At 32.8% G+C, this 13,823-nt stretch overlaps 1 protein-coding gene across 3 annotated transcripts; it reads left to right on the top strand.

The window, feature by feature from the left end:
• Positions 1-591: 591 nt before the first annotated feature.
• Positions 592-13,311, top strand: LOC106070558 (chromatin target of PRMT1 protein-like). 3 transcript variants are annotated; one of them, XM_013230488.2, is made up of 7 exons: positions 592-728; positions 3,778-3,844; positions 7,134-7,323; positions 8,311-8,485; positions 8,663-8,717; positions 9,697-9,789; positions 11,584-13,311. In XM_013230488.2, the coding sequence occupies exons 2-7, from the start codon at positions 3,783-3,785 to the stop codon at positions 11,825-11,827; spliced, it is 819 nt and encodes a 272-aa protein (XP_013085942.1). In that variant the 5' UTR covers positions 592-728; positions 3,778-3,782; the 3' UTR covers positions 11,828-13,311. The 3 variants fall into 3 exon arrangements, with proteins under 3 accessions (XP_013085942.1, XP_055873133.1, XP_055873132.1); XM_056017157.1 differs by having other exon boundaries at positions 603-747; positions 3,774-3,844; XM_056017158.1 differs by lacking the exon at positions 9,697-9,789 and having other exon boundaries at positions 594-728.
• The last annotated feature ends 512 nt before the right edge of the window (positions 13,312-13,823 follow it).

Raw genomic sequence — 13,823 nt, 5'->3', positions numbered from 1 at the left:
ACCTTCGGATTCGAAGACAAGCCTTACTATTAGAACCATATTTATTATGAAAATATTCAATTTTAATAACTATTAATTAATTAAACTATAACCTATTGTTAACAATAATTGCTTTTCCCTTTCGCCACGACGTTTATGACAGAATAAGTAATCTATGTTTCAGCGACGTTGCTTTTTTTGCATTAATTGACATAAATGTAAACTGTTACAAAAATAAATATATGCTGTGACAATTAAAATATTTTAAATTATTCTGTTTTAGTTGTATATCCTTGAATAACAAAAACAACAAAATTGTAACTTCTGATGGAAAAAAACTTTTGTAGGCCTACTATATCATTTTATGTTTTTGTTTGTTTGTAAAATGTTTTACGTGTTTTCGATGTTCCTTCAGAGTTGAAGATTAAACATAATTATACACGTTACAATTGAAAAAAAAACAACAACACGTTTTTGATTGTCTTAGGCCACCCTCGGTAGATCGTTATTGGAACCCCAAGAGGATCGTGTTGCACAGGCTGAGAACCCCTGTTCTAGATGTAAATAATCTAGAAATAGTTTCTGGGTATTTGAGTGAAGGTATATCTAGTTTAGACCTATAGGCGATGACTGAGGCAAGATGACGTCAGCTTACATGTGAATTTCACTGGACTTATTTTGATTACTCAACTGTATCATTATCCCTAAAACAGCTGTATTTTAATTAAATTTAAACTTGGAATCAGCTGGTAACAAGATAATAATAATGTAGGTTTATCTATAATGTCTTTGTGATATGTTTTATATGATATGTCTAGAAGATATAAAATTTAAGGCGCTAATTAGATTGAATATTTATTTTTTTAATATCATGACCTGTTTTCGATTATCAGATTCATGAAGTTGAAGATCTATCATCTATAGTAGATTCTTATATTAGGCACACCGTATTCGGGAACTAGGTCAAATTTTTATTTTATTTTTTTATTTGGTGACGGTTTAACTTACAAAAAAACTGAAAGCAGATTCTTATTCTGCAACTAAAGGACTATAAAAATAGCTGTGTTTCTTTGAATTACCACTCATAGTCAAGATTTTATTTTAAAATAAATCAGGTCACTTCATGCTCCTATAATAAACGCAGTTTTTGTGCTTTCTCCTTCAGCACACATCGAGCACCGTTAAGAAACACCACTATGTTATTGCTAATAATTTATATCTGTGTTAATTAAAAATTATTTAGATTGTATTAAAAGAAGTAGATTCACTTCTGCAATATGTATTTATAGTTATAGTATATTGTCTCTCTATATATGCCTACCTATATAATCTATGTGTAGAAACAGACAAATAAATCTCTATAAATCATAGATCTATAATTTAATTATTATAATTTAATAAACATGATATTTTCAACTAGGCTACATGTATTCTCTGTCTCTTTCTTTTAATTCCCATCCAAGGACCCTCTTCTTTTCATATTTTGGATGTTCGTTTTGTTACACCTTAACATCCCCTCCCTCCCATAGATGCTTATAATTCTTTTCATGACTCTCTCCCCCTTCCCTCCACTGCCTGTATGATAGGTTGTGACACTACACGCTTAGTGTATACCTCTCCTCACCACCAGCGCTCGCCTGGCGTGATCACCTGCAGTGGGCATGGTCTCTGGCTTGAAATTAGCAGCCCGCACTTTTTCTTTCATTCATAAATTATATATTCTAGATTTCTCGATCTAGGTCACATTTATTTATTGAAAAAAATCATAGATTTATTAATCCCAATAATATTTCTTATTACGATTTTGCCTTGTGCACTATAGGAGAATGTGTTTAATTCATTATTATTCATTGAAACACCTCCTTTTTTAATTTTATTTAACAGCTAACAGTATGAATGTGATTGGAATGTCTTTCTAAAGATGTTTGGAAGCTTATTTTGATAGATCCACCAGCCTACGATCAAACAGGCTCATAATATAGCCTTCATCCCTTATATGGGTATGAATTGCCGGGGGAGGTTTAAACAATAGCTTTACATACTTGGTTACCGAGAATCTAAAAAACTGCCATCTGCTTTGGAAAAGCGGAACAAAAATACAGGAACTTACCTAAAATTGGACATGCACTGTCCCGAAACATCGTTTTTAGCTCCAAACATAAAAACAAATTAATTATAAACAAAAAAAGCGACGTGTTTCTTAAAGGAGATTTTGATGAGCTGTGCCTAATATAAGAAGCTACTATAGAATCTTAGTCAATCTAAGACTAGACTTGGACTACTTAGAAGTTAGAAACTAGATCTAGATCTAGCTAGAGTAGTTTATGCTATTTGAACACCTAGATGAGTAGATCTAGATTCTAGATCTAGACCTCAGTCTAGTCTATATTTTTATAGACCAAAATGTCAAAGTTTGAGTTTGACAGCCATCATTTGACAATGACAATGGTTTGAGTCAAACTTTGACATAGATCTAGAAAAGAAATGAAGTTTCAAAATCTTCTTTTTTTTTAGTTATTAAGAAATTAAGGCTAATAACTACCCTGACTACTTTTTACTTATAAATATTGTACTCCTACAAAGTGTAACAAAGTACTAGATCTAGGCCCCTAGCCCTAACTCTAACCTATATTTCATTATTTGTTATATAATATAGATCTAGATCTATTTAAGGTCAAAGACGACAAAGACTTGAAAGAGGCCATGTGTTTTCATTTAATGAGATAGTTCCGAATCTCTGACCTACTTCATAAAAATGTCACGTGACTGGTCTTATACATGGTCATGGCAATATCTTCCTATGATAAGATGTAGACTGTAGATTTGTAGATCTAGAATCTAGATTTAGTGCTAGCCTAGATCTAGTAGACCCACTAAATAATAAAAAAATTAGTGAATTGCTGTAACATAGTTTTTATTACTTAAAGATGTCTAGATCTAGACTATTTTCATATTTAAATTACAATGAAATCAATGAGGTCACTAATGTAAACAACACACCCACGTGACTGAGAAGAGATCCGGAACTACCCCATTCAAACAAATTTGACACACATTATAATCATTATTTGATTCCAGACACCAATTTATTTCAAACTGATTTTGGCATCAATAAACTCAGATTTTAATTTTATTATTTATATTTTTAATATTAACTAAAGTTTAATAGCCCCTCACATGAAATCATTAAGACTTTATGTTTTCGAATTATGCATAAATAATTTATATAAATGATAAATACGAACACAAAAAATAAAAATATGAACTCACTTATTCTACCAAAATTTGGTCAATGGGAAAGTGAGCTCTAACTATGGATCATCACAAGAGTGAGACAAATGCCTGGGCATAAGCTATGGTCATGGTCAGAATGATCATCGATGTTGTTGCTCTCACAGCGATTCCCCCCTCCCTCCTGAACGTAGCTGATGTATCCAGAGTCCAGAGGAATGCTAACTGATGTCGATACATTTTTGATCAGCAGTGTCGCAGGCTTCATCTAGGGTACTGCAAACTACCTAAGGGTCGCCAGCTCCTGATTTTTCCCCATGGTTGACTCTCAAAGCCTTTCCCATGGAGCCAATATTTAAACTAATTTAGTATGCAAAAAGAATTTTAGCAATATGTTATGTCTGTGAATAATCTGCAGTAGAACCATTAAGAAGTAATAACCTACACCTAAATACAGTCCTATTTTTTTAGCTCATGAGAAGTAATATTTTAAATAGTGCTGGTTTTCTGAATGGTAATGTATATAAACTTCAAATGTGTAATTTGTTTTTTATTTTTTATTTACAGCGACCATGACAACAGTTCCCACAAAAATAGTGCTGAAAAGCACAACCAGAATGTCTCTCCATGATAGGTGAGAACAAGGCATGAATCTCTTGGATTAAGGAGTTAGCAGATAAATGTTCAAAATGCCTTGAAGGAAATAAAAATAATTAAGACCATCCGGGAGAGGAAAATAACGTTAAATTGTTGAGGCGATCATGTAGTATTCATGATCATAATTCATTTTTGTGCTGAGAGTGCAAAAATGGAAAAGCTACTTGCCTTCTTCAATGTTATGTAAAAAAAAAAAAAAGAGCTTTTATAGCAATAATAGTAGGGTTGATAGTGATTAAACTTTAAATTGAAATATAAAATATAAAAAAAAAAGTAAAAAAAAAAATTACTGTGTAGGGCAGTATTCATACTTTTTTAAAATCATATTATTAAGAAGAAAAAAAAATGTACAAACACACAAGTACCTACTTAATACACCAAAACGGAATGTTAAAGAAATTTAAGATAATTTAATGCTGGCAAGATATTTACAATGGAGGTCATTTCATGTTACATCTGCATATAAAAAGATAAGAAAGAAATGTCAATTACTCACTATTTGCCAAACATGAAAAATCTGCATATTTTATGGAACTCCATCGCAGAGACTGTTTATGTAATAATGTGACTGAAATAAGTTCTTAAGGGGCTGGTGAAGCTTGAACTCTCATTATTCCTCATTGGATTCAGTGAAGACCTAATTGTGAAAATTATTTCTAACAAATGGAGAAATTATGAAATCATTTCAGTCAGATGTTAAAAAGTTGATTTGAATATAAACTGATTACAACAAGTAGAGCTAATTGTGAGAAAAGTATGAGCTAACAAATAAGAAACTTAAAATCAATTTCAGTCGAATGTCGTAAAGTGGATTTGAATATAAACTGTATATATATATATAATTTAACATTTGTGTGTGAAAATCTTGATGCAGAACATTATTTATAAAAACCATTGCTGTGATTCATTTTCTTTCATGGGACAATGCAATCAGAAGGTAGACATTGATGGAATAATAAAATCTTGTATTGGCATCAGACAACTACAAGCATGAGTGTACAGGAAGTCAAGTCATATATAAGGACAATGTTTCGTCTATAAATCATACTTAATGACAGTGAATGAAATATTTCTACATTCTAGATTGTGATAAACATTCTTTTCTGATCAGAAGGAAATTTGTAAATCTGCCAAAAAAAGGACTTACAAAATGTTTTGGTGTAGTAGGCTATACTTGTGTGTTCGTGTAATTTAAAAAAACGAAAACAAAAATGTTTTGGCCATGAAGTTTAGTAAAATAATGTTGGTTTAGTAAAGCTCTTAGGAGAAAGAAAATAATACGAATGGAAAACCTAGAAACAAAAAGTAACTATGCTAATAGACAAAATGTTTACCCTGCTTATTTGGGCATATTTTTCTCCTCCTTTCTTTTTTATATAATTTTTTTTTAAAATTACGTTTATATAGACTGAGCATTTTAGGAGGCCCAGTGGTGTAGTCGTAAAGTTCTTGGTTTTTTAAATGAGGGGTCTCAGGTTTGAATCCTTGTGAAGACTGAGATTTTTTTAATTAGGGATCTTTAGGGCGCCTCTGAGTCCACCCAGCTCTAATGGGTACCAGACATTAGTTGGGGAAAAGGAAAGTCAGTTGGCCATTGTGTTGGCCGCATGACACCCTCATTACCGTTGGCCACAGAAACAGATGAACATTTAAGACATTAGATCATCTGCAAGGTCTGAAAGGGGAATTTGTTTTTATAGAGCATAAGTCCACTATGGTTTCAATCTGTTTTGAGAACCTGCAGGACGAGGGAGTTTAAAAAAATAGGTTTTCATGCTACCTTCTGGTGCTTAGCAAACACAAGTCGGCTTGTGTCAGGATTGTGAACTAAAAACTCCTTGATAGGTAGCCAGGGAGTTAACACGACATACATTATAATATAAACAAGAAAAATATTTTAAAGACACGATGAACATAAACAAACAAACGTTAAAACAAACAGTAGTTAATTGATAGTGCTCTATAAACCTGCATTTCTTAAAAAGATCTTTTATGTTGGCTCCTTTTTTTCACTGATATATGATCACATTCATGAACATCTTTAAACAGCTCTGTGCCATTTAATCAGATAGGCTTAGAATTTTTAAATAATGTCTCAAATAACATTCACAACATTAAGCCAGCTTTTAGATAAACATCTCTTGAGGGTAACAAAAATGTGAAAATATAAAATTGTTTTTCTTTCATTTAAAATGTTATTCATTAATACAAAACTATTCTGTAATAATATCTATTTGGATTACTTTAGAATTTAATAACTATAATATGCTACTTCCACTTTTTTTTATTTACAATAGTAATTATTAGTGTGTGCATGTTTTTTCCCTGTTGCTCCATTGAGAAACTCTAATGTTGATGCTTTTTTTAAGATTTCATTGTTTTTAAAGGATTTAAACATTTTTGTCTTCACCCTTTAAAACATTTTTTTTTTTTGCAATGAAACATTATTTTTTTACCAGGTCTCGGAGACTGCTCTTTTGCCATATCATTTTCCTAACTAGAGAGAAAACAAATCTGTAATTATGTGATAATAGATGTTTAACATTTGACTCTTTAAAAAAAAATAATGCTTTAGTTTGAATCCACAATTCTTAGAAACTTGATTTTTATTTTCTTGGACTAGATTTATCAGTCAGCCAGCCTAAAAGATAATAAGTTTAAAAGACTGCTTGAAAAACTTCTATGCCATAGTTTCTCACTGATACATTAGGCAGCCAGTTCTTTAAGACAAATTTTGATACTGTTAGTTCTTTTATTTATGCCCAAATAATCAGAGGGTAACATCAATGGGTAATCATAAATATAATCATATAAATACATGTAGCAAGGGTAGCTCATAAACATGAAGTATAAATTACTCATAGCTCTTTATAAAAAATAAATTACCAAAAGTTTATCAAATAAAAAGAATATGGCCTTTGCTTTTAACAAATGGCCAATATAGTTTCAAACAAAAGAAGCTTGTAGCTTGTTTGCTCACTGGTAAGAAGAGCATTCAAAATGATCATCTTTCATCTTATTGGATGAAAGAAAAGGTTTGAAAGAGGAGGTTTTGAAAAGGCAATTTTGTGGTTGATGAAAAGGTTAGAATAAAAAAAATTATGGTTGGAAAAGTTTAAATAAATCTATCCGAATTTGGAATGGGAGATAGGCAACCCAGCTATGCATCCACTGTGGATCAGGGTGTGACCTCTTGGCCTCAGAGCCGTTGAGATCCACCGGGTGTGCCTTATCTCACAAGTGCATTTATCTCCCCCTTCATCAAGGTTTTCGAACATCACCCCCACCATTCAGAATATTCGTTCAAACATGGTGGCGGAGCAACAAGTATCGGCAGCCAACAGGAGATTAGCCCAACAGCTAGCCAACAGACCAGGGGTTCAAGCCGGCCCTGACATGTACTATCAACAACAGAGGGGTGGAAGACAAGGCAACATGAACCAGGGTATGAAAAAGGTAAAAATTCCTCCTAGATCTTAACAAAAATGTAAGAATTTCAATGAATTTCTAACTAAAATTTATTTTTATAGTCTAATTTACTAAGCTTATCATAGAAGTAAAGGGCCATCAGCCATGTTGGTTGTGTCATTTTTAGGCATTAAAAAAATTTTAGATACCAACAAATATACGTAGGATAGTATGGTAGATATCTGCAAATTTATATACTATATGACAGTATGACTTCAAGAATATCATTTGTTACCTCCTGTTTAGCAACTCATTTAGTGAATGTTAGGATATGATATATATATATATAATATAATATGTAAGACTCAAAATATTTTTTTTTAAACTCATCATCCCTTTTATAACAAAAGTCAATTGTCTTGATGGTTCTGGGTTCATACCCTGCTCGCTGCCATCCCTTTTTATCAAGGTATCTTTAGAAATGATTAGAAAAGTATCAACTTCTATCAGCGCTTCAATGGCATACATTTCAGGTTTTTTTTCAGTATTGTTCGCATAGGGGGAGGGGGGGGGCTGCCAAAATATGTGTCATGTAAAAAAAATTGGGGGTATTTTTTTTATAATAATAGTTTAACAATAATAGTTTAAATTTATAAAGTGCTGTTGACAAACCTAATGTAGGCTCGTGAGGCTATGATAACATAGCTAACATAAACATGAGAGTTAAAATGACAAACTGATCTAAAAAAAAAGTTTTTCTTATTTAATTTTGAATATTATATTTTTTTAAATTTTTTTTCCTAACTACCCCCCCCCCCCCCCCTTTTGTAATAAACCGTCATTTATATAATGCATTTTTATTACCCCCTTGCCAAATTTTTTCTTTGAAACTTGCATCACTGCAATGCAAATATATCTCCTTTGTTGATTATGAAATTATAATTATTTTGTAGATTATATTAAAACTTTAAAAAAAATACATTACAATATTTTGAAGCAGTGTGCAAATTTCTTTTCCAACTTAATGCTTTCCAGAGTTTACAACAGAGGCTTGGAAAAGCAAATGTGAAAAATAGATTATCACTACCAGGTGGTCAGCCACAGACCAGAGGTCGCGGCAGGGGACGTGGTAGAGGTGCATCCAACGCTCCCCTGCAGAGCGGAGGAGGTGATAATTTGTATTTCACAAACAAAACCAGAGGAAGAGGAGGTTAGTTTTTTGTGAAATAAAAATATATTGTGCTTTTTAAGGAGCTTTCTTTAAATTCTTAACTCGGGTCTGTTAGACCAAAAGAGTGGATGTGTTTTTTTCTAATTTAACTTTGCTACGGTAGCCCAAAAAAAATTCCTGTATTGTTTTTGCTAAAAAAAAATTTTTTTCATCCAGGAAATTTCAGAGGCAGGGGAAATTTCAGGGGACGTGGTCGAGGCAACTATAACAGGTATTGTTGGCTAAACTATTATTTTTATAATGTATTTACACGTATTTACTCTTTAAATCATTAATAGTTTCTCTAGTAATTTGTTTGATATTGTTTTTTAAAACAGTATAAAGACAATATATATTTATTTATTTATATTGTGTGTGAAATTACATACTAGTTACATTTTTTATTATTATAAGACTTTTATGCAGAATTAGTACTTGCTTCTTCCTATATGCGAACTACACATTGATTCTAATCAAAGATTCAAGATATAAAAAACACACGTATTACTAGCTCATGAGGATCTCCTTCAGTTTGTCTATTGTCTGTAGTCAGTATTTATCAATTAATATACAGCATAAACCTAAACTTACAATATTATATGGAAACTTACCTGAAGTAAAGATTGAAACTTGCATCAACCTTTTAACAGGACTGTATAGTAAAAATAAAATTTTAATATTTTTAATCTCTACCTACATCAGTGAAGCATTGTGATATTTTGTGGATGAAAAATCGTATATATATAAATGATCATCTATCTAATCACCCACAATGGGGTGAATGATAGACCCACTATTGTGATAGATGTGGGTATGTGAACTATTTTAGAGTTGTAATAGTCTTTTAATTGTGATTTGAAATTGAACACAAAACCTACAAATTGAATAAGTTAAATTGATGTATAAATTCATTATAAGCTATCGATCATTAATGTTTTTGTATCCTGTTTTAGAAACCTGTGCAGCAAGCTCTCTTTATGATATGCGCCTAAGCCTGACTCTTGTAGGCCTGGCTACCATTCACACCAAATAGCTGTTTATATCTAGTCAATTTTCTAGCTATATAGGTTGGTTCCTAGAATGCTAGACTCATCTATTGAAATCTTATGCTGTGGAGTGTAGATTTCTTTTCTATTTTTATTCAGATTTCTTGACTTGTTAATTTTAGCTTTCAGTTAGTCATTTATGTGTGTGTCTTTTGTCCCATTCAGAAATAGTGACTCATTAATAACCAGGTTTGATGATAACTCTAGGGGTAGAGATATTCGACGTCGGGGAGGTCGTGCCCGAGGTGGGCCAAACAGGTCAGCAAGCATGGAGTTCATCAAGGCTTGCTGTTACCTTTTTTTTTTTTTGTTTTGTTTTAGCATGCCTTTCCCCTTAGATTTTATGTTTGGTCTGAATGAAATCTTTTATTTTGCATATATTTTTATTTCTGTATAAAAATGTTGAAAGATTATATATAATATATATATATATATATATATATATATATATATATATATATATGTAAAGTGAAATGAAATGATTTTGTTTACACTTACAATAATGACATTTTCATAACAAGGTGTAAATGCAACTAACAAATGTGAAGTCAAGCAATAGCAAGTGGTTTCAATTCTGTGTCTAATTGCTTTGAGTCAGTCTCAGAATTTCCTTTAACAGCATCTCTTGTTGAAGTGCATTCCGCTGTCTTTATTAACAGAATCTTCTCTGCCTGATTTTGAGCTTCAATTTAGTTGTAGCCCAAGAGTTGACATTTTTTTGTTCTGCTTCAAATAAGTTGCAATTTTTTTTTATACCAAATTCTTTAGGAATTTATACTTAATTTTTTTTTTATTATTTTCTTAAAGTTATGACTTAAACTTGGCTTAATCCTTTGACTCCTAATGGAGCATAGGCCTGTAACAGCACTTTGCCAACATTTGGAATTATCATGTAGAGTTGTGCATAGCAATTGGAACCCTAAGGCCAGCAAAAGAGAACAAGAGCTTCCTCTTACTGGCCTGGATGAACGGCGCACACCTCGCATGCACCATTCTGTTTGATGGGGGGTGAGACTTGGAGTTAAACTTAGAGTTTAGTTTTGTGGACACTGACATTCTGCAGACTAGAGATGCATCCGAAGGCGCACCACCGGGGTCCCCGTCATTTTCCTTTAATCTACCAAGCTAACAATTCTGGACATGCCATTTATGTAATGGCCCCTTGAGGGATGGCGCCTGGATGTTAACAGATCGCTGCAGTAGCTCTATTATGCCCCGCACAGTGCAATGAGGATGCTCTCACACCCTCTTAGGCACTCCCGTGGGAGCTTTGTTGTGCTACCCTTTGGCCTAGCTTTCCCCTTTCACGACCATTTCCATCCTGGCGCCATCATGAGGCAGGGTAGCACTTTGCCATCAGACTTTGTTTTGGCCGATTCCCCTGCTGTCTTTACCTCTTCAAATTGTAGTGCCATATAATTATCTGCTTGAACAAGAAAGTTTTAAAAAATGAACAACTGGCTTGGGAGTGGAAAGAAATTCTTAAACTATTGTTCCTGTATTTTATTGAAGCTAGTTTATGTTGCTTGCTTTTTTTTTTTTTTAAGGAATTTTAATATATTTCTAATTTTTAGTCTTCTAATCTAATGCACCATTTTTAAAAATTATAATTAGTTCACCAATGCTCTGGGTGTAGGGAAATAACAAAACTTTTTAGATCAGTTTGTCATTGTAACTGCTGTGTTTATTTTATCAGTAAAATAATAGTAAATAATAAGTCTTTATCTTTTGTAAAATTCAAATTTTCTTGTGTCCAACTGGGGGAGGAGGGGTTTTTGAGTTTTGTTAAGATTTGTTATTAGAGGGGGGAGGGGATTAAAAAAACTTGATTTTTTGGTGTCACGTAATATCCTAACGTTCCCTAAAGAGCTTGGAGAGAAAAGTCTATACATTTGTTTACAGAAAAGCTGATGTCTAAGATATTAAATATAGAGAAACAAAACATACTATACATAAGTAAGCTTGATTGGCTGAAGTAAATTTGAGTGTTTTAGTAATTATTTTTTTTACATATATCTAAAACCAAAAACTTGTTTATTTTTGTCCTCTCAGGTTCACTGGACAAAACTTGCAGAACAAACCAAGGGGAGGATTGCGTGGTCGTGGCCGCGGGATGAGACAGGGAGGAAGGTTCCCAGGCCGTGGTGGACGGGGTGGTCGTGGTCGCGGTGGCAGAGGAGGAAACGTCAACGTCTCTGCCCAGGACCTGGACAGCCAACTGGAGGAGTACATGGCCAAGACCAAGTCACACCTGGACACAGAGCTGGACGCTTACATGGCAGAGACCACCAACTGATTTGTTTGTGAGAGACGGGAGGATCATGTTTTGAAGTTTAGTGATGTTATTGATAGCAAGTGCTTTGGTGGTTGGTTTAAAATGTAAGATTTGGCTACAGTTTTTGGCCTGTGTTTGCATAATCCTTTAATAGCAGTGGGGTTGCTGTCTGCTGGAATGAATAAATTTTGAAGGCACGCCATTGATGTGATGAATCTCAACGGCTTGTTGAAGTATAAAAACTAAAGAAAATGTTATACTGTATTTATAAAAATTGATCTCTTTTAAAAAAACAGCAGACCGTTGATACTGCTACCCTTGTCATTGTAATATTGTATTTGCCAATCTAAAATGGAGGGTACAAACCTGCTTAAACTGGATAACTACTGGCATTTACAACACAAAATCTTACGTAAATCTGTTTTAGTGGAAGTTTTTTTTTTTTTTTTTAAACTTGTTTTCTTTTTAATTTGCAGAGTTGTTTTAATGTAACCACGACTAGGTCAATTTAAAAAGCAAGGCAAAAAATATTTTGAGAACAAAAATCTATATTCGTCTTAATGATCCAATATCATTGATATACTATATCATCTTCTTAATCATTTCATTTTGTATTTAAGTTATCAAAGTTAGCAATAGGGCTTTTCTTTTCCCTACATTTTTTTTTAAATTCATTTTTCCAGACATTGTATTGGACTATGTTCTCTTTCCTTTGAGATGGATGTGTGAATACTAATGTTTTGTTTGGTTCTCATTACTTTCATGTAACTCTCATTTCTAGAATAGTTTGATTTATTCACTGTTTCTTATATTTTTTGTTACCATGTCAATACAGTTTACCCCTTTTCCCTTTAAGTTAAGTTGTGAAAGAAAAAAATGTAAATGTTTGCTTGAGGTGAACCTACAGTGACTGGCTCTTATGTGTCAGATGTCATTGTTATAGCTTTGTTTTAAATGCCCCCCCCCTATTTTTTTTTTTTAAACATTCATCATATTGAGTACTTAGTTATAGTTCAACATTATAGTTCGCTAACATCCACAACTCTATTTTAATTGAATTTTATTTGTATAAGTTTTTTTTTTTTTGCCCCTAACAATTGACTGTGACTAGAGTGATTTGAAGCAAAGTTGATTGATCGCATACATTTTTTTTACTTTTTAATAATTTATGTTTTATTTTATTGTCTGTCAAAGTACATTAATAAAGAAAAAGACCTAGAATACAATGAAACATTTACATTTGATTATTTTGAAATGGATTGTCCTTGATATATTGGCGTCAAAATAGTTTATCTGGCATGTAAAATGTGGCCACAGAGTTCATGAAATGTTCATGATGTTTGCTTCATCATCAATATTTTCTTATTTCAACCAGTATTGAATGTATAATTTGTTTCATTTCTTGAGATCACATATTTTGTTATGTTCATGGTTCTTTTGTTTTATTTGCTTTAATGTTCAGTTTTTTTAAATCACAAAAATACAAGAAGTGTAATAGTATAGGATCTTTATTAGTTATTCAAAAGTCAGTGCTTTTCATTGTTTGTAGTTTATTTGACTCATCCATTACTATATCTGGTCCTTAACCTTCTGAACAAACTTGTTGCTGAAACATGTAGACACAAGCTTGGCCTTCAGTCAGTGATTAAATATGTGTACATAGACTTGTGGACTTGTGTTAATTTACAGCGTTAGGACGAGGGGAGGGTCTTCTTCTTCTTCTAGCCAGCTTTATTGCTGCTGAGCAGTGAGCTTTTTTGCAGACTGTGCCAAGGAAAAAAAGTGTGCTGTTTTCTTCAGTTGTTCAGCACTGCCGTACAGGGTGTTGGTTATGTTGGGCTGTAGTGGAAGTAGGGTCTGCCTAAGGTGGATTTGGGAGAGGCATTCAAAGAGGATATGTTTTACGGTTTCGAGGGGAGGGTCAAAACTAAAGAGGTAGTCCAACTAAATTGCATTGTAATTTTTTAAACATTGAGGGCAGAATATTATTGTAGAGCAGTGGTTCTCAAAATGTCCG

The sequence above is a fragment of the Biomphalaria glabrata genome, chromosome 18 (genome assembly GCF_947242115.1).
Source record: "Biomphalaria glabrata chromosome 18, xgBioGlab47.1, whole genome shotgun sequence".
In the NCBI taxonomy this organism is placed as follows: Eukaryota; Metazoa; Mollusca; class Gastropoda; family Planorbidae; genus Biomphalaria; species Biomphalaria glabrata.
The sequence above is the reverse complement of the archived record's forward strand: the minus strand, read 5'-3'. Positions and strand labels throughout refer to the sequence as shown.

What these genes read in the sequence shown, in the direction of transcription:
- LOC106070558 (XM_013230488.2), top strand. Translation starts at nt 3,783, where the DNA reads ATGACAACAGTTCCCACAAAAATAGTGCTGAAAAGCACAACCAGAATG. An exon ending in AGAATGTCTCTCCATGATAG is followed by an intron (nt 3,845 to 7,133) that starts GTGAGAACAAGG and finishes CCCTTCATCAAG; the next exon opens with GTTTTCGAACATCACCCCCA. An exon ending in GGTCGAGGCAACTATAACAG is followed by an intron (nt 8,718 to 9,696) that starts GTATTGTTGGCT and finishes TGTCCCATTCAG; the next exon opens with AAATAGTGACTCATTAATAA.